The sequence below is a fragment of the Nicotiana tabacum genome, chromosome 22 (genome assembly GCF_000715075.1).
Source record: "Nicotiana tabacum cultivar K326 chromosome 22, ASM71507v2, whole genome shotgun sequence".
In the NCBI taxonomy this organism is placed as follows: Eukaryota; Viridiplantae; Streptophyta; class Magnoliopsida; order Solanales; family Solanaceae; genus Nicotiana; species Nicotiana tabacum.
The window spans coordinates 8802387-8828839 of record NC_134101.1 but is presented as its reverse complement, the minus strand read 5'-3'; the positions used below and the strand labels follow the sequence as shown (position 1 = coordinate 8828839).

Here is a 26453-nt window from a genome sequence, read left to right as displayed (position 1 = left end):
CGAGTTTCAATCTGAAATTCAGCCAAAATCAAGTCTAATCTTGACCAAACACCCTTAAATTTGAGATATAAGCTCCAAAGAATATTCCTAATTGTTTGCAACAACACCCAATCCAAATAAATAATAGTTTTTGAAAACCCAAATTCGAATTCAAAGCTTTGAAGCTTTTTAATGGTTGTCAATGGTGGAGAGTCAGTCACCTTCAAAATTTATTGATTGATAATTTCAATTCGAACACCAATTGTGCAACATGAAAGAAAATTGTGAAATTAAAACTCTATATTAAAATAATTGAAATTCATTGATGGGTTCCCTGGGGAAAAAAAAAAGAGAGGATAAAAAGTATAGAAAAATGAAGGAAGAAAAAATTGGGAAAGAACAGAGGAGGAGAGAAAGAGAGACGGAGAGAGAGAACATGGATGGGAAATAACGGATTCCATATTCAATTCCTAATATAAAGGGATACTCATTAATACTAATTTGTATATAATTGGTAAATTATATATATCCATGTAATTAAGTTAAAATTTGATTATGAAGGGTAATAAAGTTTCATATATAGTATAGGAAGGTAAAAATCCGTTGTTATTTATGATAAAGAATGATCAGTTCCTCAAATTCTTCGCATTTTGAGAGAAATGAAGAGAAGTTCGGTTAATGCATCAGTTTTAAAGAATAATATAAAATTTATTATTTATTAGAATGTAAATTTACTTTTTGGTACAAAACTATTATAGGAATTGTAGTATTTAAAGAAAGGGTAAAATTGTCTTTCAGTTTTTTATGAATATTTTGATAATTCAATTTTAACTATGGAGCTTCTCACTTGTAATATAGTATAGATAGACTACGTTAATGAATACGACACTTGTAATATAGTATAGATGGACTACGTTAATGAATACGAGACACTTGACACATCACATCTCAATATCATTTTCATGAAAACAGGGTTAAACACATCAACAACATTCATGCAGATGAATATGATTGTCGGAAAAAATACCCGAAAAAACGATTGCAGATTTTTGTCATTTAATTCCCTCCAAATTTCTTCATTCTTTTCTTGATCATTTCTCCATTTTATATCACGCCCGCTTGTTATTGTGGGTGTGATTCCTTTTTTAATTTCCTTCTTTAATTACTACACATTTCATGAAACAATTACTAACGAGGGAGCAGTTATTATTTTGATTGGAAAAAATATATAAAAAAAGTTGAAAAATGGGTGGAGGTGGAGAAGATGAAGGAGAAGGATCATTGGAATTTACACCAACGTGGGTTGTTGCTGCTGTTTGCACCGTCATTGTTTCCATTTCTTTAGCTCTTGAACGCTTCCTCCATTATACTGGAAAGGTCTAATTGCAATTTTTTAGATTCAGACAATTTTTCAAAAGTCTTTTTATGTTTTCAATAATTTTTTTTCCTTCTTTCTCTGTCATTTTTCAATCAACATTTACGTGCATTTAAATTTATATACATTATGTTGTCACGTTGCATCTAAAAGATTGTCTTGTTTGAATCTGTCTTATGTTAAGAAACCAACATAACAAAGATAATAATAAAAATAGGATGAGAAAAAGGTAGCCCATTGCACTAAGTTCCCGCTATGCAGGGGTCCGTGGAAGGACGGAAGGGCCGGACCACAAGGTCTATTGTACTCAGCCTTAATCTGCATTTCTACAAGAGGTTGTTTCCATGGCTCGAACTCCTGACCTCCTGGTCACATGGCAGCAACTTTACCGATTGCGCCAAGGCTCCCCTTCAATAATAAAAATAGGATCTTTATGTAATTATCTTATTTTTTTTCCCTCTTTCAGTTTTTCCTTTTCTGCACTTAATTTGAATTTCGAATTGAAGATTCCACCATTTTATTTTTTATTTTCTTTTTCCAGATTATGGATAGTTCCAAATTAAGTAGAATGAAATGATACAGAGAATGCATATAGTAGACTCAAACTTGTTTAGGCTTGGAAACATAATTGTTTTCGTTGTTGTTATTTTTTATTGTTGCTTTACCTTATTCTAGTTGCTCAAGTTCCTGTTTGCTAACAATATGTGCAGCATTTGAAGAAGAAGAAACAGAAGCATCTTTATGAAGCCTTACAGAAAGTTAAAGAAGGTTCTAAATCGCTCTTTTATCTCAATCACTGTATCAGTTCATATTCTTTATTTTGAAGTACAAGTCTTATACTCTTATGATTGCATTTATGAATTGGTTTGTGAATGTGAATGTGCAGAGTTGATGCTGTTGGGGTTTATATCCCTGCTGTTAACGGTATTTCAAGGTCGCATTGTCAAATTCTGTGTGCATCAAGATGTTGTAAAACACTTACTTCCTTGCTCGTTATCGTTGGAGGCAAATTCATCTTCGTCTCATGAATCGACTCCTGCTAGTCCGCATTCACATCACCATCGGCATTTGCTTGTAGAAGAAGCGGCTGTTGTTGGTTATTGCCATCACAAAGTACTCAAGTCCATTGCTTTTATCTTCCTCTTACTTCCACTTACTTTGCTTTTTCTGATATCTGCCTTAATAAAAAAGAAGCTATGTGATCGGCTTCTATACAAAGAAAAAAGAAAACAGTGTTGTAACTTTTATGGATTTATAATGTATCTCTCCTACTCTGAGTAATCCTGCTAGGTCTATATCACGACCCAAGCTCACGGTACGTATTGTCCGCTTTGGGCCTAGGCTCGCACGGATTTGTCTTCCGGGCTACCCACCTTGAGCCCCAAAAGCGCGCGTACCATGTGAACTTGTGTCATGCCTTATAAAGCTCTTTACTTACCTCTCCCATTCCGATGTGAGATTCGCCTAAGGTGACATATGCACCCCTTCTTCAGAAGCTTGCCAGCCTAGAAGCCTGTCAGTCCTGCTTGACCGACCCTCGTCAGCCCGCCCTCCGTCATGGACATCACAGTCTACTTGCATTGTATTGTACCAAAACAAACCAAAATGTTGGTCCAGCTTGATTAAGAGTAACACGAGCTGTGAATGATATTATGTTAACTGCATTTGAGTAATATTACCTAAGACTTTCAAAATTAGCTTTTGTTAATTCTTGATACTAAAGCTAAACACTAGTGTTCAATTCTGGTTCTGAAATATGTGTACGTAGCAATTTTTCCTTTTTATAGTAGACTATGACTTCAAACTTTAGTTTTTTGATAATCGATCTTGCATTGCATTCTACTAATAATTGTTTTCATTTTTCTTTCAGCACAAGGTCCCGTTACTATCTCTTGAGGCGTTGCATCACCTTCACATTTTTATTTTTGTCCTAGCTACTGTGCATGTGACTTTCTCTGTTCTGACTATTGTATTTGGAGGAGCAAAGGTCAGTACTAAAATTTTCAAGCTTCATATACTTTTATGCTGATTACTTTTATTGTCTAATTGACTTTTTGTAATCTTTTTAATAATGGTATAGATACGTCAATGGAAATACTGGGAGGATTCAATCGTAAAAGATAATTATGAGTCTGAGCATGGTATACATAATGTTACTTCCATTGTGCATCACGTCTCGACTGTATGTTATTAGTTCTTCCAATTTAAATATTTACGCGCCATTTTGCAGATTATCTGAGACCATCAGTTACACATGTTCATGAACATGATTTCATCAGGAATCGATTTCAGGGTATTGGTAAACAATCAGCCATTTTGGGTTGGGTGGTAAGCACCTTCCTTCCCTAATAAGTATGTTGGCCATTCTCAGGAAAACAATATCACATCTTAGTACTTGAACGCACGCAAAAAGCCTTCCTTTTTAGTATGTGTAAAATCTTATAGTTAGCTGCATATCTTAGGTTACCTCAGCCTATACTCATTTCGTCGTTTGTTTTGGTTAATGCGGTTTCTGAATTTAGAGTACAACATGATTATATGTCAATCATATAATTCTCACAGCGTTTAGAAAACTGTTTGGGAAAGGTCTTTACGTAGTTTTAGGTTTTGGAGAGTCTATATGTTAGTCTTTTATACTTGGGATCGAAATAAATAATGTATCGTTCTGTCACTGTCAAGATTTTCCTCAAATATCTTAGTTCAGAAATGGTTTATTTCTGGTTGAAATTTTATCGGTGCAAATAGAAAAGAAAAATATCGTAAATCTATGCTAGTGAAGATGGGGTAGATGCTATTCGTCTATGTTTATGTGCATAGATGCCCATTTCTACTCGTTTTTCTCCTATCCTGATTAGTATCTGAGTTCTGTTTCATGACATTAATAACTCAAATTTCAATTTTTAGTTGTCAATATATGCTTTGGTTGGTTCAAAATGACAATAAATATTAGCATAAAACCTGTGGGGTTCATCCCATGATTTAAGGCCTTTGATAAAGACTTGTGGGGTTCATCCCATGATTTAAGGCCTTTGATAAAGACTTATAATTCTTTTTCTTTGAATTGGCAGCCACAGTTTCTGAATTGTCAACAATTGAAGGGAAAATATCAAATATAGTAGGCGTGAGACAGTGAGGCTCCGCCTATAAAAGGAGAGCTTCGGCTCTCATCTATACACACCAATCTCAGAGGAAAAATATATCTCAGAGTTAAAAAGAAAGAGTGAGGTTTCACAGACAGGGTATAAGAAAATAGTCTGTGAGAAAAATAAAGAGTGAGCGATATTGTAGTGAGGTGAGATTATCAAAAAAGGGTTATTTATTTTAAGTGTTGTAGTGGTCTTTGTAATATTTTACTCGCACCTACAAAGTGTAAAATTCCTTTCTATAGTGATATCAGTTGCTCGTCTCGGGGCCGTGGTTTTTTCCCTTATTCAAAAAGATTTTTCACGTAAAAATCTTGGTGTCGTTGTTACTCTTTTATTCTTGTTAATTACCGCATCTCGGTGCTACGTTATTATTCCACTTTTATTATCGTGAATATTATTTATGTAGGGGATTTATTCCCTGCAACTGGTATCAGAGTACAGGTTATGCTCGTTCACAGAAATATTATTCACTGTCGGTAGTACTATACTTGATGAAAAATAAAAATATCCGGAGTAAAGTACGAGGTAGCAAAATTTAACGGAGATAGCGGTTTCTCAACATGGCAAAGAAGGATGAGGGATTTGCTCATCCAACAAGGATTACACAAGGTACTATATGCTGATGCCAAAAAGCCTGATACCATGAAAGCTGAGGATTGGGCTGACTTGGATGAAAGGATTGCTAGTGCAATCAGGCTGCACTTATCAGATGATGTGGTAAATAACATCATTGATGAAGATACCGCATGTGGCATTTGGACAAGGTTGGAAAGCTTATACATGTCCAAAACGCTAACAAATAAATTATACCTGAAGAAGCAGCTATACGCCCTACACATGGTGAAGGTACGAATTTTTTGTCACATTTAAATGTGTTTAACGGACTAATCACACAGCTCACCAATCTCGGAGTGAAAATCGAGGAAGAAGATAAAGCCATCTTGATGTTGAACTCGTTGCCATCTTCGTACGATAATTTGGCAACAACAATCCTGCACGGTAAGACTATCATTGAGTTGAAAGATGTCACATCGGTTCTTCTACTCAATGAAAAGATGAGAAAGAAGCCTGAAAATCAAGGACAGGCTCTCATCATAGAAGGTAGAGGCAGGAGTTATCAAAGGAGTTCGAGCAACTATGGTAGATCCAGAGCTCGTGGAAAGTCTAAGAATCGATCCAAATCAAGAACTAGAAATTGCTACAATTGTGATCAACCAGGTCACTTCAAAAGAGATTGCCCAAATCCAAGGAAGGGTAAAGGTGAAACTAGTGGCCAGAAGAATGACGACAACACAGCTGCCATGGTGCAAAACAATGATAATGTTGTCCTCTTTATAAACGAGTAAGAGAAATGCATGCACTTATCAAGTCCAAATTCAGAATGGGTGGTTGATACAGCATCATCTTACCATGCCACCGGTAAGAGAAATTTTTTGCAGATATATAGCAGGTGATTTTGGAACTGTGAGAATGGGTAACACGAGTTACTCAAAGATTGCGGGGATCGGTGACATTTGTATCAAGACAAATGTCGGATACACATTGGTTCTAAAGGACGTGCGACATGTACCTGATTTGCGGATGAACTTGATCTCGGGAATTACTTTAGACCGAGATGGATACGAGAACTATTTTACAAATAAAAAATGAAGACCCACCAAGGGATCATTAGTGATTGCAAAGGGAGTTGCTCGTGGCACGTTGTACAGGACAAATACAGAAATATGCCAAGGTGAATTGAACGCGGCACAAAATGAGATTTCTGCAAACTTGTGGCGCAAAAGAATGGGTCATGTGAACGAGAAGGGATTGCAGATTCTTGCCAGGAAATCACTCATTTCTTATGCCAAAGGTACAACGGTAAAACCTTGTGACTACTGTTTATTTGGTAAGCAGCATAGAGTCTCATTTCAGACATCGTCTGAAAGAAAATTAAATATACTTGATTTGGCATATTCTGATGTTTAAAGGTCTAATGGTATAGGAAAAGATAAGGGACTGATCGCAAAGTTGAAGGGAGATTTGTCCAAGTTATTTGATATGAAGGACATGGGCCCAGCACAACAAATTCTCGGTATGAAGATAGTTCGAGAGCGAACAAGTAGAAAGTTGTGGCTGTCTCAGGAGAAGTACATTGAACGTGTACTGGAACGCTTCAACATGAAGAATGCTAAGCCAGTAAGCACACCTCTTGCTAGTCATCTAAAGTTGAGCAAGAAGATGTGTCCTACAACAGTGGAGGAGAAAGGGAACATGGCTAGAGTTCCTTATTCTTCAGCAGTCGGAAGCTTGATGTATGTAATGGTATGTACTAGACCTGATATTGCTCACGCAGTTGGTGTTGTCAGCAGGTTTCTTGAAAATCCTGGAAAGGAATATTGGGAAGCAGTCAAGTGGATACTCAAGTATCTAAGAGGTACTGTAGGAGATTGCTTGTGTTTTGGAGGGTCTGATCCAATCTTAAAGGGCTATACGGATGTTGATATGGCAGATGATCTTGATAATCGTAAATCTACTATAGGATACATGTTCACATTTTTCAGGGGGGAGCTATATCATGGCAGTCGAAGTTGCAGAAGTGTGTTGCACTCTCTACAACTGAAGTAGAGTATATTGCTGCTACTGAAGCTGGCAAGGAGATGGTTTGGCTGAATCGGTTTTTTCAAGAGCTGGAATTGCATCAAAAGGAGTATGTCGTCTATTGTGACAGCCAAAGTGCAATAGACCTGAGCAAAAATACCATGTATCATGCAAGGACGAAGCATATCGATTAGAGATATCACTGGATTTGAGAAAGGATAGAGGATGGATCTATGCAGGTCAAGAAGATCCATACAAGTGAGAATCCTTCGGATATGCTGACCAAGGTAGTACCAAGAGACAAGTTTGAGTTATGCAAAGAACTTGTCGGTATGCACTCAAACTAGAATCTCCGGTGTTACTTCCTTCAGGTGAATGGGACTGGAGGGGGAGATTTGTGAGGTCTATCCCATGATTTAAGGCCTTTGATAAAGACTTGTGGGGTTCATCCCATGATTTAAGGCCTTTGATAAAGACTTCTAAGTCTTTTTCTTTGAATTGGCAGCCACCGTTTCTGAATTGTCAACAATTGAAGGAAAATGTCAAATATAGTAGGCGTGAGAGAGTGAGGCTCCGCCTATAAAAGGAGAGCTTCGGCTCTCATCTCTACACACCAATCTCAGAGGAAAAATATATCCGAGAGTTAAAAAGAAAGAGTGAGGTTTCACGGACAGGGTATAAGAAAATAGTCTGTGAGAAAAATAGAGAGTAAGCGATATTGTAGTGAGATGGGAATATCGGGTTATTTCTTTTGAGTGTTGTAGTCGTCTTTGGAGTATTTTACTCGGACCTACAAAGTGTAAAATTCCTTGCTATAATGATATCAGTTGCTCGTCTCGGGACCGTAATTTTTTCCCTTATTCAAAGGGGTTTTCCACGTAAAATCTTGGTGTCGTTGTTACTCTTTTATTCTTGTTAATTATCGTATCTCGGTATTTCGCTTTTATTACCATAAATATTATCTCTGTAGGGGATTTATTCCCAACAAAACCAAGTTTAGTAGGACATTAAGTGTTGAAGCATGGCGGACAATTTGAATTTAGCAAGTATAGGTCCTTATTTGTGAGAAACGTCGTGAATGAGACATTGAGTTATGTTGAAATTTCAAAACTAACTTGAATGATAAGAACAAGAGAAATCTGAAATATGTAGTTTTATGAGTAAGAAAGAAAAATAAAGAAGTCCGAGGACATGTGTAAAGTTCCTTCTATATGATTGTCTTAAGTTTACTACTTACTGTGCTTTGGTGAAAATTTGCAGCACTCTTTCTTTAAGCAATTTTATGCTTCTGTCAACAAGGAAGACTATAGAGCACTTCGTTTGGGATTCATAATGGTAACTATGTTTTTTTGGCCAGACTGAGTTGTGACTTGTGAGATACTGGCTTCTTGTTTTACCATGTATTTTGTGCGCGCTTTTACTAAGCTTATAATGTAGTAAAAGCATATTCCTTGTGTAGACACATTGCAGGGGAAATCCAAGATTCAATTTTCACAGGTACATGATACGTGCACTGGAAGACGATTTTAGGACAGTTGTTGGTATCAGGTATAAGTGATAGGATGATGCTAAAGCTCTTTTAAACGTTTCCCTCTTCAGCTCTTAAAAAGAGTTTAAATCATTCTTTCTCTCTGCTGGTTCTTCAAATTAACTGTTATTCTTTGCTTTTGTTTGTTGCAGTTGGTATCTTTGGATATTCGTAATCCTCTTCTTGTTGCTTAATATTAATGGTATACCAGTTCAAACTTCGAATAGACCTGTTCACCTTGCCATTGCTATGATTTTATTTGTAATAATTATGCTTGTGCAGGTTGGCATACCTATTTCTGGATTGCTTTCATTCCTTTTATTGTGAGTGATCCCAACATAAACTTTTCCAATGTTTTGAGCTTTGATTTAATTTATAGAAACGCCTATCTCCAAAACTATGTGTTATTTTTCAGAATTTTATGATTTAATATTCAGGACATGATCACCTTTCGTGATAGTTGCATGGTACTTGTGTCAGAGGAGGAGCCACGTTTTGAAGCTTATGGGTTCGCAATTTAGATCATTAGTTACTGGGTTCTAAATTAATAATTTGTATCTATTCAATGCTACTGTAAAAATGTTGAATTTCATTTTTTACACTGGCGCAGATTTCTTAAGACAAATACATGGTTTGAACCAAAATTACTGGGTTCAGCCGAACCTATAGCTCGTGTGCTAGCTCCGCCCCTGGCTTGTGTTCAAGTCATGACCAAAATACTAGTCAGCATCTCTATCGAGCCTTAAATTTTTATAATGAACGTTAAACATGAAAGTCTTTTCCTTCCGTGTGTGTTTTATGCTGTTTGTTTTTGGTTTTACACTACAAGACTTGTGCTGCAGCAAGAAGCTGACTTGATTTCTGTTGCCTTTTCGTTCTTCATTTCGTGTTTTTCAGCTTCTGCTTGCTGTGGGCACAAAATTGGAGCATGTGATTATACAGTTAGCTCATGAAATTGCTGAGAAACATGTAGCAGTAGAAGGTGAATTGGTTGTACAACCTTCTGATAGTCACTTTTGGTTCGATCGCCCTCAAATCGTCCTCTTCTTGATACATTTTATTCTCTTCCAAAATGCTTTTGAAATAGCATTTTTCTTCTGGATTTTGGTAAGCTAATCAAACACACCATTCAATTCAGTGTTTATTACAGTTAAATGCTCTCTTCTAATTTCATGTTTTTTTTAATCTCTGTAGTTCCAGTATGGCTTTTACTCCTGCATAATGGGAAAATACGTGTTCGTTACCCCTCGGCTTGTCATAGGGTAGAGTTCACTACTCCTTATCAACATTACCTTATAACCCCATTTATCCTTCACCTTGGGGCAAATATTCCCTATTTTATATATATATATATGACGGTGGTGTCCGGGGCAACTTGCGCGCACCTCGACTAATTCCACCAGGTACCTCTACCCCCACCAGCACCGGTACCAGGTACCTCTGCCTACCAAGGTTTGAGCAGATGAAAAGAAATCACCTAGTGTTTTTTGACTTTTTTCTTTCACTTTTCTTTATGTCTGATTTGTCAGTGTTCATGTTGAAGGTTGTTTTCATCTTTTCCAGGGTATTCATTCAGGTTTTATGCAGCTATAGCACATTGCCACTTTATGCTCTAGTTACACAGGTGAGTTCTCAAAACAATTTATGCAATATGTTTGAATTCTATTAATGAAACTTAAACATGAATATCCTCCTCCTAAATCCTTTTTTCCCCTTTCTTTTGGACATGAAATTATAGATGGGCAGTCATTATAAGAAGTCAATGTTTGATGATCATGTTCAAGCTTGCCTTATAGAATGGGCTGAGAAGGTGAAAAAGAAGAAGGCACAAAAGGCTGCTAGAGATGGTTCTAACCATTCAACTGATGATGGCTTTACTATAGGATCACCAATGTCTGTACATGGGTCCAAAGAATCTCCAAATGGGGTTTAGCTGACACTTATATACTAGCTGAAAAATTCAATCTTCTAAAATCAGATGTATGATAATAGTGCTAGATTCTGCATAACAGTTTAGATTTTAGTTCCTCTTAATAAATACTGTGTTGTCACTAAGCTGATGTAGGGTTTTTTTGTATATATTCCCTCGCCAGCTTAATGTTCAATGAATTAAAATATTTAGTTTACACTGTCTACTATTTCTTGGACTTGTCAGCAGTATAAAGTACCATTATTCCACAACCTACATTTACCAACATCGATTTGTATTTTTAAATGCCGTTGGCGCAGTAGGAGGGTTCTTCTCATTTATTTAAACACATCTTTACTATTCATCAGAGGCATATTAGAAGTCGCATTCATTGAGCGTAAAGACAGAAATGTGGAAGGGTGCAGAATTGCCAATTTAATGATACACATTGTCTTTCTCAAACAAATTAAATATTAAGTAGTTATTCAGCTTTGATGATAGCATACAAGAGGGGTACCTAACTCATTGCTGTGCAAAGAATTCTGTAACTGCATAACTTAGTTTTGGGCACTTCACAGTAATAGTTAGGCATCAGAAATAGCATTTGCACTGAGCATTGCCACCCGAAGTTCACTTAAAAAATCCTTGTGTGACCCAGTAGAAGATCCAGCTCCTGCTTGTGACATTAACTGAAAGCAAAAGATGAATGTCAGTATTTATGGAGAGATGACCCAGCGAGGGGAAGGGGGGATCGAATCAGCAGACTGCCTCTTACTTGATGTGGAAGCATTGCGTGCCCCCAGGGTGATCTTTTCGTGTACATGACTGGCCTTTCTGGGTAAACAGAACGATAGCCAAATTAGTTGTGATCAGAAGAGTAGATGGAGAAAATAACTTTTTTGTTTTTCTTAATGATAATTGGAGAAATCGTCTAATTTAACAACAAATAGAAGTGAGATTTATTTATGCTCTGACATCTCCTGGGACTTCTTTCTGATCTGCGCCTATTGACACAGTCATCAAAGCTTAGTTAGCAATATACCATTAAGCCAAAGTCCAGGCCATTCCTTCAACACAGAGAACTACAACAACAAAAACATCACTTCCTGCAACATATTTTAGACGCAAGGACATTGAGACTTGGCATTACTATATTAGATGACAGTCCAAAATCTAGGCCATTTAAACTGGGTATGACTACCCAGTCAGCATGAACTTTGTACACAAAAGGATTAAATTATTCCAGAGAAGACATTCATAGCTTTAGAAGCATTTCACTTTTTTTTCTTAAAAAATGAGGGTCATTTTATGTACCTTTAAAGCACCCAGGAGGTGCATGGTATTTACAAAACAAACTCAGACTTCTTCCAGGCTTTGAAGTGTTCAACATACCATCCAGACTTGATTCAGAGTAAATGAAGTTTACTTTGAAAGAAGCACAAATGGATCCATTATGTAGTGAATATAGATTTTCACAGCAATTCTAACACAAATTCAATTGCGAAAGGTGGCAAAAAGAATTCCTGAATAAATTCTCATGTATTAAAAAAAACAGTGCAAATCAAGGAAGAAATCAGATTGATTAGCATAAGGCAACCTGTAACTCTTACCAAGAGAATCATCTGGTAAATTGTTGTGAGCATTCAGAGCAGCTGCCCAGCCTATCAAAAAAGAGGAAACTTCATTGTCATTCTCACTTGTGACTTCTTGATCATAGTGACTAGAGGCATCATACCAATTTTGATGCACAAGACTGAAAGCTAGTTAACAAATTACCAAAATTTCAGTATGATTAATATCACCAAAATATATAAATGATGTCACGGTGAGACTTTTGGGTTGGGGAGGGGGTTTAAAAACCCCATGCATAATAGAATTTTGAGATGTCTTCTCCCCATGGAATGCTGAAGTCAGCATGTTAGTACGACAGGTCGACCTCTTTCTTGGTGCACCTTCTCTAGCCCATCCAAAACCCTTAAACAGTTACAGGTCTCACTGTCTACCTAGTTAATTTGAAGCTTTTCTGATCTAGGAAAGCCAAAAGAATATATATTTCAGAGCTCAATTTTATGCAGATTTGTAGGTCCAAGGGGAAAATGGTACATTTAGATTTTATTTTTTTGGGGGGCAAACACATCTAGTATTGACTAATGCGCATGATGTTACTTTGGTGTTCCACCGCCTGCACTTGAAGTTTTGAAGATTTTTGCAATTTCTTTATCTTAATTTTTTTTTGGGCTATTGCTGAGAGTTTCTTCAGACCAAGTCTCAGTGGAGCGAAATGACTAGTGAAGATTCATATAACTTACACCAGCTAACTTGGGGTTGAGGTTTTGGTTATTGTCGTTGTTTTCTTTGTTGACAGTTTCTTATAGCCAGAAGCAGCAATTAACCCTTTCCTCTTAAACCTGATTAATTGGCCATTTCCTTAATATATAGAAAGTAAATGAAAAAATAGGTTGTTTTCTTGATATACACAAAGTCAGACTTCGTATTGTGAAACGAGGATTACGGGGACTGTGCATCAAAATGTTATATAACAAAACAATACATGATAGTAATCTGCGCTAAATGTCGACTTGAATGACAACTTTCACTTCAAAATCAGCTCAAGCAAGTTGAAATGGTAAGCTTTTCATCAAAAGGATTATGCAAGATGAGATAATTCAATGGAAAAAGTGCCACACCAAAGACTGAGTGCATCTTATAATCGAGGGGATTCCATTAAGTCAAAAGTTATAAAGTCTACTACTTGAAGTTATAAAGTTTACTACTCTTGATATATACATTGTCTGTTTCAACTATTAGGTCCACAAGGATTGGTACAAGAAACAGGCAAAGTAAAGAAAATAATTTGAAGAGCACCAGTACATGCTCGTAAATGATGGAAGAATCACATCAAAAGCCAAATCACCATTGATCTCTACTACTACACTGTACGAATTCAGCATCCATAGAGAGCTCACTTTGGTGTTGATGACAAAGAGAATGAAAGAATATACAAAGCAAAATATTATACACACAAACAAGAGTGAACAGAAAAAACAATTGAATCTGAATAACCAAATGGCACGAAAAGGCATCTGAAAAAGGGAATACTAAAAAAGATATTTAAGATATGACAATGTAATTCAGATAAAAGTGATTAAATAAATAACAGAATTGATAAAATTAAGAGCTCATGATTTGATCTAAGAAACATACGATCATTCAGTAGCTGAAAAGCTTCACTTGTACCACATCCTTGTAGCGGTATTAACCTTGTTGGAGGATACTCATTCGCTCGATTGACACCACTTGCATCAGCTACAGTAGATACAGAACTAGAGGCACTGATTTGGTTCTTCTCTCCATCACTAGCGTAGCTGTTAGCTCGTTCGAGTCGATCTGTACAATAAACAATCAGAAAAAGGTCGAACTAGATTTCTTGTTTAGAAAGACTAATTCCAACCAAATATCCATCGGCAAAGAACACCAGCCATCCTACTTCTCGGTCCATACATCACAAATAAAGCTAGTTAACCAGTTGAGAGTATAACAATCTTCTTAAGTTTTATTAGATGTCAATAAATCAACTCAGATTTTAAAAGTTTATTTACCCTGTGTTCTCCCAGCGACTGGACATTGGCTCACCTTTTTGGTGTATACAAATCTACTAACCTTAAAGAAGGTTCAGTTCTACTAGTTGATAACAGCTAAAGACACGCTATAACAGAGAGTCCTTAAGAAAAGCTTATAAAATCCAGTACACTGGCTCCTGTAGCCAAAAGAAAAACGAAAACGGCTTCCTATTCTAAAGATCGATAGAACTATCGAGCTTCATGTTTTGCTGATGCTGCAATAATAAGAAGAGAGCAACATTTGGAGTTAAGTTCAAACAATCAACTTTAAAGTACTACAATAAAAAATTAGTTTCCACCGATTAGCAGCTGCTATGGAAACAACCTTATAATGCATCCTCACGTCACTGGAATTAGTGATTTTATCGGAAACGACCTGTTTTCCAGGACCCTGTATTCCTCCAGAGTAAATTCATCTTACACAATTGTTTCCAAACTTTCCGGTGTCAAACTTGTTACTATACCCTGGCAAATTTTTTATGTACGATCACCATTTAATTACACCATCAGATATTTCAAAAACACTGTCAATAATATGCATACTACATTTGAGTAAAAAAGATTAGCCATATAAGATGAACAAGGTACTCATCATAAGAGCTACAGCTAGCTTTCTAGTAGCTTATTTATAATTTTTTACATGATATTAGTCTTGATCATAACAGTATATTACATGTAAATTAACGCATTAAGCTTAACATAATCTCAATTAACTTAAAAATAAAACCTAAGTAGCTAAAAATTTATACTTGTAGCTATATCAAAACAAGTTACCTCCTCCAGATTTTCGCCTACCGAGTGAACGATTCCTGGTAAAAAGGAAAAGATCAGACGAAATCAATTCAATAAAAACACGTCCAAATTTAGCAAGTCAATAAAACAAGTCCGGAATTAGAAACAGTGAACATATATAAAAATCATTATGAATACCGCTGATTGGGAGGGGCATAGCGTTTGACAGTTCCAATATTGTCGGTGGCTGATAAGTCAGTAGCAGGATGTTCCGGCATCTCCGCTTTGGTGTTCAACAATAGCCACGCGCCGCCACCTGTTTACTGTGAACTTCCGGTGATATTCTCAGCTGACCATGTCTTTTGTGCGCCTATAAACTCTGCAACTAGGAGAGATCCAACGAAGGGTTTTGATTGATTGATTTGTGATACTTTGCTTGGTTTCGCCACGCGCTCAAGGGTGAGTGAATGTACTCTCGAGTTTCAGCTTTCATCCCCAAACCTTTCAAGAATCCTTAAGGAAAGCCCGTTAAGTTTTATTATTTCTGTTTTGCGTCATCACTTATTGTTGGCTTGTTGCCCTCTAATAAAGTGCCTGGCAATATATCTTATTGCTTATTTGATCAATATAATCCTTATTTGTATTTGAAATGATATGAAAACTTTAACGTTGTGTTGTCCTAATAGGCAGACGTAAATCAATGAAAATTTTCATCAAATTTTGTTTTGATTGAGAGTACACCCAGACTTACCTTTAACAATACTTAACTATAATGACCAAATTTTCTTTGAAACCAAGTTTTCATGTTATATTATAATATATACTATTTTTTATAACAACACTTCACTATAGCAACTAAAAAATATCGGAATAAATGAGGTTGTTATAGAGAAATTTAACTATAGATTAATATGCTTGAGAGGTAAATGGGTTCACATTTGATTCTCCTTTGAGAGAGAAATTAGTGCGATCTGTAAAAGCAGAATGGGTTCACATTTGATTCTCCTTTGAGAGAGAAATTAGTGCGATCTGTAAAAGCAGAATATTGGTATCTGTCGTATCTTAATACGAATAATAGTCATTTGCCTTTGGATCGAACTTTTTGTGTTGATCAAGCTTGAAAGTTGAATCCAGTAAGTGATCCAAAATTATAACAACTTTTCGGGTGAAAAGTTCAATCATTATTTCATGTTTGGCTTCACATGCTCCCATTTTACGTTGTCTCCTCTTTAACTGGAACCATTGTCACTTCATTTGTAAAGGCCTAATTTTATATCCAGATTATCGCTGGACAAACATAGCATGAAACAACCTCCTTCAGAAATACAGTCACCTGCAGAAATGTTCAATAAACTTTGTGATTCAGTCCTTCCCAACCGGTCTGCCCTTTTTATACACCCATCCAAGATTATTGGCCATCAGAAATCTAAGATAACATTGTCAAAATGTTAAGCAGATTTCATCAAATTAGGAATGCTACGTGAGAATTAGATTGAGTGTAATTACAAAAATCAGTGTCAAACTCAACGACTGGTGTAAAACACTTGCATCACATAGTCCGTGGAACTGCAAAATTTGTCTCTGAAGACTAGAGTTCACATCCTTTCACACCATGTAAAAATATCATTCTGATACTTTTTTTTGGCTAAAAATATCATTCTGATACTCAATACAGGCAAACTCGTTCTCAGTCCAAAAATGATGTAAGAGAGATTTGTTCTCAAATAGATACAAAAACTTGACATAAATGAATGGTGAAAATACATTTTGTATAGCTTTTTAATTCAATGATAAATTGCTCCTTTCTTCCTGCACATAATGAACAATGATGATATTTTTTTCCCCGAAACCAGTCGATTCAAGTGCCATTCACCATAAATGTCTTTGGCACTGACATCAATTTACAGCGACATATTATATCATTACAGTTTAACATCACTGCTATGAAGGCCTCTTTCGCCGGCCCAATAATGCCACGTGATGGGGAGACAAGCTAATAATGCACAGGCACCACGAGCATGCTTTGAAACAGTTCCTACCTCTTCTATCAAAAACCAAAGGTAGCTCAAAGCTAATGAATGAGCGCAGCATCTAGAAAAGCTCCTCTGAGTTGAATTTGTTCCATGCTTCCTATTGAAAGGTATAGAACCTTAATAAATATCTTAAGAGAGGTAAGGAAAAGAATGTACTAAAAACAGTAACCTGGCACTAAGTTGGCGCCAGGAAGTTATATAATTTGGAACTTTTCTGTACAAAAACAAAAAAGAAAAGACCCATATGTACAAACCACCTAGTGCTGCAGAGAATTTACGAAGTCAAGCATTGAGATCTCAAGGGGCTTGAGAGTAAAAGAAATAACAAGCAGTGACAAGGAGAGGACCTTTCAATTATTATTCAAAAAAGGCAAAAGGAAAAACCCCAAGAAATGAAACTTACCATTAGCCTGGCATAAGAACCCTTTCCTATAAAACCACAAGACATCTGCTTTTAACAGGCTTCATAAAGTTCAGAACCCTTGACCCGCTACTCAAAAAGCAACATACCAGGGAAGAAAGTGGGGTTGTTTGGAATATGGAGTCAATGGGTCTACCCAGACCATAACCACGGACTAATTGGTTATTAACATATCGTGATAAAGGAGTAAAACCTCTGATTAACAAGAAATGTGGAGGACATGTTCATGAAAAAACAAATTCATGTTGCATTGATGGAACAATGTGTTGACCAGTGATAAAATACCTTGAGCATGTCAAACACCTTCTCAGCAATATATTTCTGTTGAAGGGTGGCGCCTTTCTGCTGCACCTTATCGGGATGGATACACAATGTCGCTTTTCTATATACCTTCTTCACAGAAGCACCAGTAATCAAATCCGTCAAAGAAACCGGCTGCCAACCGCATTCAGGCCAAAGCACCTAAGCAATAAACACAAGTCAATTTGATATCTTCATCAAGGCCATTCTAGTAGAAGCACAGAAAATCATATTTATCAGCAATTATAGGCTTTTCCATTCATACATAGCTAATTTGTGAATGTCAATCAGAAAAATCATGATTTTCCAAAGATCCAACGTATTTTGGTCTCTGTAGATGTTCCGTATATTTGTATATTTTTTGGTGAATTTCTATAGTTGGACGCAAAATTCGTTATCTGACATGAAGGCTTCGTTTTTGTCTGTGGTGTTTTTCTTTAACACCAGTGTTGTTTAAGGTGCGGACAGGTAGAAGCCAACAATCCCCACCCAAAAAACAAAACGTGACTATGATTAGCAAGTAAATACATAGACAGAAAAATGTATCGGATGTGTGTATCAGTTGTTCGGCAATTATTTACTATAGAAAAAAACATGCCCTTGGATTTCTCCTTTCTCTTGTTAACTAGGTGATGTGTTAAGTGGAGTGAGCAGTTCAGGTGTGCAACTGATCTCCTAAAATATATGGACATAAGACGGAACATACATATTGCAGAGTTGATAGCAGTGCACGCAGATTTCCTTCTTTCCCAGCAGCCCACCGCTTGATTTCAAAATCTAGGGTCTCACCGATTCTCTGTAAAGAAAAAGTAAGCAATTATAACAGGTGATAAAATAATAAAATTCACAGCAAAGACATATCATAAAAGTCGGAGCAGAAAGATGAAGGATGAAAGGCACACAAATGCCAATAGAGAAAAATAAGAAGCAAGCTCATCCCAGAAATATTGATGCACCCAAGCTCTGCCAGCACATATTTTAGTAAGGAATACTCAACCCATTTAGATATACACTGAATAGCACCATGTGTATAAAGGAAAGGCCTTGAGGAGTATTTTTCTTAGTTTAACTTGATTCATTCAGCAATAAAAAGAAGAAAGTGATCCTACTGATATCGGACATAGCTAGCTCAGATTGCATATTTAAGCAAGATCCAAAAGTTTAGGCAACATTTGAAGGAAGAAAACCTTTCCAATCAAAGTTCTAAATTATGATTTACAAATGATGGGGCGTCTAAACAAGCACCGCAACAATATGATTGTTTTATTACTCTGTAATGCAATCCAGGCATGTACCAGTGGGTATAGAAAACAAAGAATTGTGCGGTTCTATTCAGCTATTACAAAATAGTTGCACACCACTCAAATTTTACAGAGGTTAGCCTAAACATCCTTAGGCAAACAATTTACGTATTTGGAACCATAGACATCAACATAACTTGTATATGCCATTATCTGTGAAGATTTTAAGCATCATCTGTAACAGGATATGACATACAGGTTTATTCCCTACCCCTTGATCGAACTTTAGAAAGTGAAATTTTCTATTGCATGACGAACAAGGAACATATTCATTAATTATAAAAAATCGCCAGATTCAAATTTGTGATTCAAGTGTCTCAATTAAAATGATAAAGAGAGGCAGGTGTAGCAGTATACTCTCAAACGAGGGGAGAAAGAAAAAAGTTACGGCCAACAGCATCTAGCATCTGTCATCATTATATGCGGAATTGAGGGTGTGTAGTAACATAAGTGGCATGACCTTTTCTAATTTATAAGTACTTTTGCAAGTTATTTATTAAAACAGTACTCACATGTCTTTCTTCCTGCTCCCTCTGAACTTGAAGGTCACGCTGATTCTTTTCCGCCAAAGCTTTGGCCTGAGCAAATACATATCATAAATCATATACAAAGCCAAACTATGCTATACATACTCAAAGGCTGTAAATAGAAACTTGCCCTGACTATTGAAACATGAAGAGAAAAGACACATGTGTTAGGGGGGCATACCGCACGCTCCTGCGTTCGTTGATGGCGTTCTAGTCTAGCTCTTCTTCTTTCTTCTGTTTCCCCTTCAACATCTTGGAAATCTCCAGATGACGTGGCAGCTGGTTAAGAAAAATATTCAGTAATCACAAATCGATAAGACAGACTTAAAACCAACAACGGGACACGCAGTGCATATGCCATTAGTTTGTCAATAAGCATATAATTGCCTAAATGACCTCTTACAGTTTAAATACAACATAAAAACAAATGGTAAGAAATTGAGGAATTTTTTTTCTTTTTTAAAAGCATCTTGTGTACAATTGAGGAAGTTATTCAAGATGAAAAAAATTATTACTAGCTGATGAGTTGAATTAGGTTCTAATTAAGTAAGATAAATACAAATGAGAGTAAAAATTGGAGAAGGTAAATAGACGTCAGATAGTTACTCCAGCCTGCGAGACTTTATTAGTAGTACTGTACAGACTAGCCCCATGAATTTTGCCAGTGAAGCCACAGAAAAGTAGTACCTCCAAAAATTGACGAGAGATCATCAACAAAACTCGTAGTTGATGAAGATGCCTTTGTCCTGTTGGAGGAGGTTGTGGTAGATGAGAATGTTGCCTTTGGCCCTTCCGGACCTGCCTTGTTCTGGAACTGTGAAGCAAATGAAGTCTCCTAAAATGGCAGGTGAAGAAAGAAATGGTTACCAAAACGAGAAACAAAAGATAGAGCATTGCAAGAGGCTTAACTTGATATCTTGTGTTGTTTAGTTTACACTTACAGAAGAACTTGTTCTTGTCTTTGGTGCACTGTTGGCTCTAGAACCCATATTGAAAAAGGATTCAAGATCATCGTCATTCTTTTGTTGGTTCATCCTTGCAGCAGCAGCAGCTCTTTCTCGAGCCTCTGCAGCAGCCCTTTCCCGAGCCTCTGCAGCAGCCCTTTCTACAGCAGCTCGTTCTGCTCGACGTCTTGCCTCAGCCTCAGCTTTTGCAGCTGAAGCTTTTTCACGTGCTTCTTTTTCCCTTGCTTCTGCAGCTGCCTTTTGTGCTCTGTCTCTAGCTTCTGCTGCAGCTCTTTCACGTGCTTCTGCTTGTGCTCGCTGAACCGCAGCCCTTTCAGCCCGTTCTCGAGCTTCAGCTGCAGCCTTCTCCACAGCAGCTCTTTCGGTTTTCAAACGAGTATCGGCAGAAGCTCTTTCTCTAGCTTCTGCTGCCGCTCTTTCACGTGCTTCCCTAGTAGCCCTTTCTACAGCTTGCCTACCCCTATCTCTTTCCATCTCCCTGGCTCTCTCCCTCTCCCTCTCCCTCTCCAGTTTCTGTTGTGCTCTCTCTTCCTCTTCTTTTTCCCTCTGTTGATGTTCACGTTCTAACCTCTCCTTGTTTTCTCTCAGTTCTTTTTCTTGCATCTCATGGACGGCTTGTTCTTCCCTGTCCAGGTTTACAGCCTCCTTACTCTTAGCTGCCTTTGCATATTCTCTTTCTCGAACTTCCTTAGCGTGTCTAAATTTGGCCTGAGCTCTATCCATAGCCTCCTTCATCGCAGCTGCAGATGCAGCAGCTACAGAGTTTGCACTCGTATCTTCACCAGAATGAATGTCTGCACCTTCATCCACGCTATGGGGAGACCTACCCATGGCAAATTCATCAAGTTGATCCAACTGTGAAATTGGAGGGCTCTTGGCTGCAGGACGAGCAAGTTTAGGACTTTCAGAGTATTGGTTGTAACTTGAAGAAGACGAATATCTGTCACCCTTCTTTCTTGCATTTGAATCTGACTTTATATTTCGCCGTGGAATTAGAGGCGGCGGTCGTGATGGAGGTGGAGCTCTTGTAGGTTGTGTAAAAAGAGGAATCTCCGATACAGAAAGCCATACATCATCAGAAGGTTCCTCTGATCTTGGGGATGCATCTGATTCAAAGTTTGTTTCATGAATATTGCTACTTGCATATGGAGGGGAAGCAGCTTGACCAAAAGATCTCCGAGGATCAGCTGAAGGCATGTCAAACAGAGGAGAGTCCTGAAAACTATCCCCAGGCACCTTTTTCTGTGAGCGGCTACCAGAAGATCTAGAAGATGATTTTCCAATGTTTTCTCTAGAAGTAGAGGTTTGTGTGTCACTCCTTCCCGATCCTGCACTTTGAGGGTTCCCTTCCGTCCCTCTATTATTCCTAGCAGGGTAGAACGGAGGGACAGACTTACTAAAACCATTCAATGGATCTAAATCATCAAGCCCTCCTCCACTAACCGATGAAGCTTCAGATTTTGCATTTCCAGATTTACCAAGCTGATGACCAATCTCTTCAAGTGGATCCATGAACTCCCCTGGGGAAGATGAAGCCGCCATCGAAGTTGACCCTAAGCCTGCAAAAGGGTCATCCAGCACACTAGAACTTTGATTTGGATTTCCAGCGGGTTTGGAGTATTGACTGGACTCTGTAAATGACCTGTGCAAAACCACATTTCCCTCAGTAGACAATCAAATTTCAGGACAACAAAGATAAGCTAACAATTTCACTGTATTTTCAGTACATTAATTTATTCTAATCCATGTCACTAATTACCAACTGATATGCCAAGGAAAAATGTACCCACAAGTCAAACACAGTCTAATGATGCAATCACGTTGAGACACCCCTGTTCGATCTTCTCTTCTTCTTTTAGTATTTATTTACTTTAAATCCAATCTAATATTTTCTAGTCACTCTGATAATCTAGAAGGAAATTTGTGAGAAGTGAAAGGGTTAATGGAGAAATGAACTGCTTTCATTTTACTATAAAACACGCAAACTACCAAGTACTAAAATTTACCACAACTTTGAGAAAGCTAACAGGAATTATATCCATTCCACTGCAACAATTACATATTCTCTTTTTTTTTTGGTTGATGAAGTACAGCAGTTACATATTCTGTGTGGGTGTGTGCTTAGAGTTAATACACTGCTTTCCACCTAATTATGGAGCATTTTGCCTATCAGTAATATGGCAAGTAATTGCATATATTAACAACAATAAGAAATACGGAGTTTCAAAAAGCTAAAAGATACATTTCCAATACATTTCATATGGCTAACCTATTCGACGTGCAAGCGGGCACAGTTGTGACACGTTATCCCTTTCAAGCTGTATCAAAATAACCTAGACAGTAGAAATGTATGTCACTCAGTGAGGAGATGGCCTTCTGCAGTATCCAAACACTTTCCTGACCCCTTTATCACAGTAATGTTTGTATGATCCAAAAAAAGTAAATGTTCTCTCTTCGCTAGACCATAACCCCCTTACTCCCAACCACCAAGAGGAAATCAAAGAAAAATAAGTCACACAAGCACATAGAAGACCAGTTTCAAATGCAAATCATGATAACTAAACTTTTGATGAAGATCATGATAACTAAACTGATTTATATGCAGTCAGCGATTCAAGGTTGACTCTCAACACAAGTTATTTTGGTGCCATTGTATTTTCTTTTTTCTTTGATCATATTCAATGTCACTGACCTTTGTTGAAAAGAGATAATACGCAGGCTCTAATATAAGGGCATATATGTTTGCACTGTTAATGAATAACCAAAATACAGATAGTGAACCTTTTTTCTGATCCTGTGTATGCTTTAATCCAGAACGAATGCCATGCTAATACCGTTTCAATAGCTCTAGAAATTCAACAACACAGCTAGTATCCCTCAAGTCGGGATTAAGGCTTGGATATGAACGTCAGGAGTCATTTAGTTTGTTTAAAGATTTGCATGCGAACTTCTACCCTTGACAAGTATTGGAATGTGGGGTCCAAATTTAACAAAATGAATATTCAGGACTCCTACAGCTGATTCCAGATAGTTTGGATTGAAGCCTAGTTTTTTCTAACATCTTCAAGATCTTGCTCATTCATGCCAATCCACGGAACGGCTTACTGCAAGTTCAGACTCTAACATATCTAACTGAATTACCTAAACCAATTAAATCAACAAATTTGAAATTAGTGATCTCCAGCCCAAATAAAATTTTACCCGCAGGTGCTTGCAAATGTTTTTCTGCTCGTGCAATAGAACGATGGTGTGCGTACACACTACCCTCCCCAGACCCCATTAGTGAGATTCTACGTTGTTGTTGTTGTTGTTGTTGTTGTTGCAATAGAACGATGGAAACTCACTCATATTGCCATTAGTTGCAATCGAGACACATCCAATCCAACTATGTCAGACTTCACAACAACTATGTATTAATCACTAACTAATTAGGATCAGCTCTATGCCTTGATTTTGTATCCACTCCGGGCCATTACTTGATCACACTAAAAATAGCTTAAATTATTTAATCTATTATGATTAAAGAACAAACTCGAGCTTTGAGAACTATGACAAAAGTACCTCTTATTAGTGGTGGAAGTGCTGCTACTCCCAAAACCAGCTAACAAATCATCAAACTCTCTGGCACTCGAGCTGCTCGTACTATTCTTCGGTTCTGTTACCTTTTTCTCATTCCCCTTCAAATTACCCAGCAGATCACCAAAGTGCGCGTCTTTATGCTTTGGTTGCGGCGGCGAAGTCATTTTAGCAAAAACTTCGTCATCAAATCTCACGGCGGATGCAGATTTTTCAGTTACCGATTTGCTCTTCAGTCCTGGCAATCCATCGAAAATATCCTCGTCGTACACTGGCTTGTCGTACACCGGCATCGACGACATTTTGTTGTTGTTATTGTGGTTGTTGTTAGTATTCGAATTGGATTTGAAAATGGAATCGTAATTGAAATCGCTCATTGAAGAGTATTTACTGTTGTTATTACTAGATTTTGTGAAGACGTCTTTGTATAATAGACTATCAGGATCATCGAACAATGGTGAAGAATTTGATGATCGGACGGAAGAGGTGCGGCGATCTCCACCGTCGGATCTCATCGGAGCTGATTTTCCGGCGGGTTTGAACCCGAAGTCTCGAGCCAGCACATCGAGGTCGTCCATTGAAGATATATTTTACGGTCCTTTCAGATCTGGAGCGAATTGCTCTCAGAAACACTGCAATTGCTTGTGGTATGATCTGGAAATTCGGAGAAATCGGAAGGGCAATACTGGAAACTGAATTATGAAGCAGAAATGTGAATGATCAGAAATTACAAGAACATGAATATATGAATTTAAATATATGTACGTATATGTAGAGAGAGAAAATTGGTGGATTAGGGTTTGAAGAGAGGAGGACTGAGTTTCGGTGACTGTTTCTCTCTCTTACTCTCTCTTCTTTTTCTTAATCTCTCTTTCTTCTTCCTCCACCTCCGTCGTCCTTTTTTTTCTTGTTTCTCGCCGGTATTTTATCTCAGTTGTAATTGTTTTACTTTTTTCGGGAAATCTCGATTCTTTTTACTTTCACGCGAAATTTTGATCCTAGCTCAGGCTGGGCTATTAAATGGGCAGGTCTGTTTGGATATTTGGTAGTTAAAAAGGAATAAATTATCTCATTTGATTTATATTTAAGACAAATAAAAAATAAGTTAATCGGCAGATAATATAGATATTCATATTATTTACAGCTTCTTAAATATAATCACTCTTGGAAAAATTCATAATTTTTCAAAATTAAAAAAAAATCCAATTTGAGTCTTTGAAATCTAAAAGTTAAACTTATTGGTTATCTATTTGTTAGGTGTATAATATGAAACTTATTCATATTTGAGTCATTTTTAAAAAAATTCATTATTCAACCTAGTTTTTAGTGAATAATATGGATGAATAACTATTTTTTATCCATTTTGCTATCATTTTATATTGTTGTGCAGATCTCTCTTTATTTATCTTTTTATAATTATATGCTATCCAGAATTTATTGGTTCAATTAATTCAACTTTTGATTGCATAAGGCACAACTCTCAATTAGATTTTTTCAATTCTAAATTTGAATGCGAAACCTCTAATTATACATACTACGGTAGCTATGTCAACTTGGTGCAAATTTTAATATATCTTTTTGGTGCGAATAGGTATGAATAAAGATAAATAAGTAACATGTTAACCAAGTATAGTTAGACGCTATATTTTATTAGATCGCATTAATAATGTAAAAAATATTTATATTAAGCATTTCTCCTCTATCATTATTGTACCTTGCCTTATCAAGAATGAATTTTGTTCTTTTGTATAAATTGGTACAATCTTGTCCAGCAAATAAACAGGACAAAGTAATTCAAACGAATTTAAAAACAGTTTCTTAGCAGTTGCTGTTCTTTTTAGTAGTTTGAAAAATATAATTATCTATTTATTTATATGAGTATCATATGTTTGGCACAAGTAAGGTGGTTAATTTGTTGACTATAATAACAAATCTTTATATTTAAGATTGAACAAACTAAATGTTTAAATAACAGTGAGGTAATGATCAAAATGAAGGTTTTTAATATCTCTAAAGTTAAGTAATTTGTTTTCGGTTTTGTAAGACAAATGTACAATCAAAAGACAAGTTCTTCATGAATTTTTTATTTACTCGATATGTACATTTATAGTTGGAAAAAAAAAAGATATATACATTTATAGTAAGTAGTTACGGCACGTAGTCCACTAAATTCAACCTTTCTAATTGAGACTGGATTTTTATAAAACTGGATCAAATATAGATTATATTACACCTAACCATTTACCATCATTTTGTTTTCTTAGTTTTTCATTTAGTTTTTTATTGCATCTTGGAACCGAGAAAATAAAAAAAGAAAAAAAACATGAAAATTGAATTCACACTTATTATGTGATAAACTATGATGCCATTAGCATATAAGTCTTGATAGTATTCTTCCAGTTTTTTTTTCTTTTGAAGGTTGTACTTTGATTATTAGGGGTAGGGGTGTTTATTGTTCGGT

General features: G+C 36.7%; 3 protein-coding genes across 4 annotated transcripts; 1 reads left to right on the top strand and 2 right to left on the bottom strand.

Annotated features, from left to right (window-relative positions):
• The first annotated feature begins 945 nt into the window (after positions 1–945).
• Positions 946–10741, top strand: LOC107770756 (MLO-like protein 1). 2 transcript variants are annotated; one of them, XM_016590089.2, is made up of 16 exons: positions 946–1356; positions 2065–2122; positions 2241–2467; positions 3225–3341; positions 3435–3495; positions 3585–3682; positions 8341–8415; positions 8540–8628; positions 8761–8810; positions 8891–8931; positions 9046–9116; positions 9219–9330; positions 9506–9715; positions 9803–9870; positions 10172–10232; positions 10347–10741. In XM_016590089.2, the coding sequence occupies exons 1-16, from the start codon at positions 1225–1227 to the stop codon at positions 10539–10541; spliced, it is 1665 nt and encodes a 554-aa protein (XP_016445575.1). In that variant the 5' UTR covers positions 946–1224; the 3' UTR covers positions 10542–10741. The 2 variants fall into 2 exon arrangements, with proteins under 2 accessions (XP_016445575.1, XP_016445576.1); XM_016590090.2 differs by lacking the exons at positions 9046–9116; positions 9219–9330 and having other exon boundaries at positions 949–1356.
• A 149-nt stretch (positions 10742–10890) lies between these two features.
• Positions 10891–15488, bottom strand: LOC107770758 (uncharacterized). Its single transcript, XM_016590091.2, has 6 exons — positions 15068–15488; positions 14912–14946; positions 13722–13904; positions 12128–12178; positions 11293–11351; positions 10891–11206 (listed from the first exon to the last, which is right to left on the bottom strand). Exons 1-6 carry the CDS (start codon positions 15145–15147, stop codon positions 11102–11104), a joined length of 513 nt encoding a protein of 170 aa, XP_016445577.1. The 5' UTR covers positions 15148–15488; the 3' UTR covers positions 10891–11101.
• A 1094-nt stretch (positions 15489–16582) lies between these two features.
• On the bottom strand, positions 16583–24984 carry LOC107770755 (auxilin-related protein 1-like). The gene is made up of 8 exons (XM_016590088.2): positions 23978–24984; positions 20393–22058; positions 20139–20286; positions 19633–19730; positions 19437–19502; positions 18330–18419; positions 17609–17785; positions 16583–16999 (listed from the first exon to the last, which is right to left on the bottom strand). The coding sequence occupies exons 1-8, from the start codon at positions 24568–24570 to the stop codon at positions 16961–16963; spliced, it is 2877 nt and encodes a 958-aa protein (XP_016445574.2). The 5' UTR covers positions 24571–24984; the 3' UTR covers positions 16583–16960.
• Positions 24985–26453: the final 1469 nt, after the last annotated feature.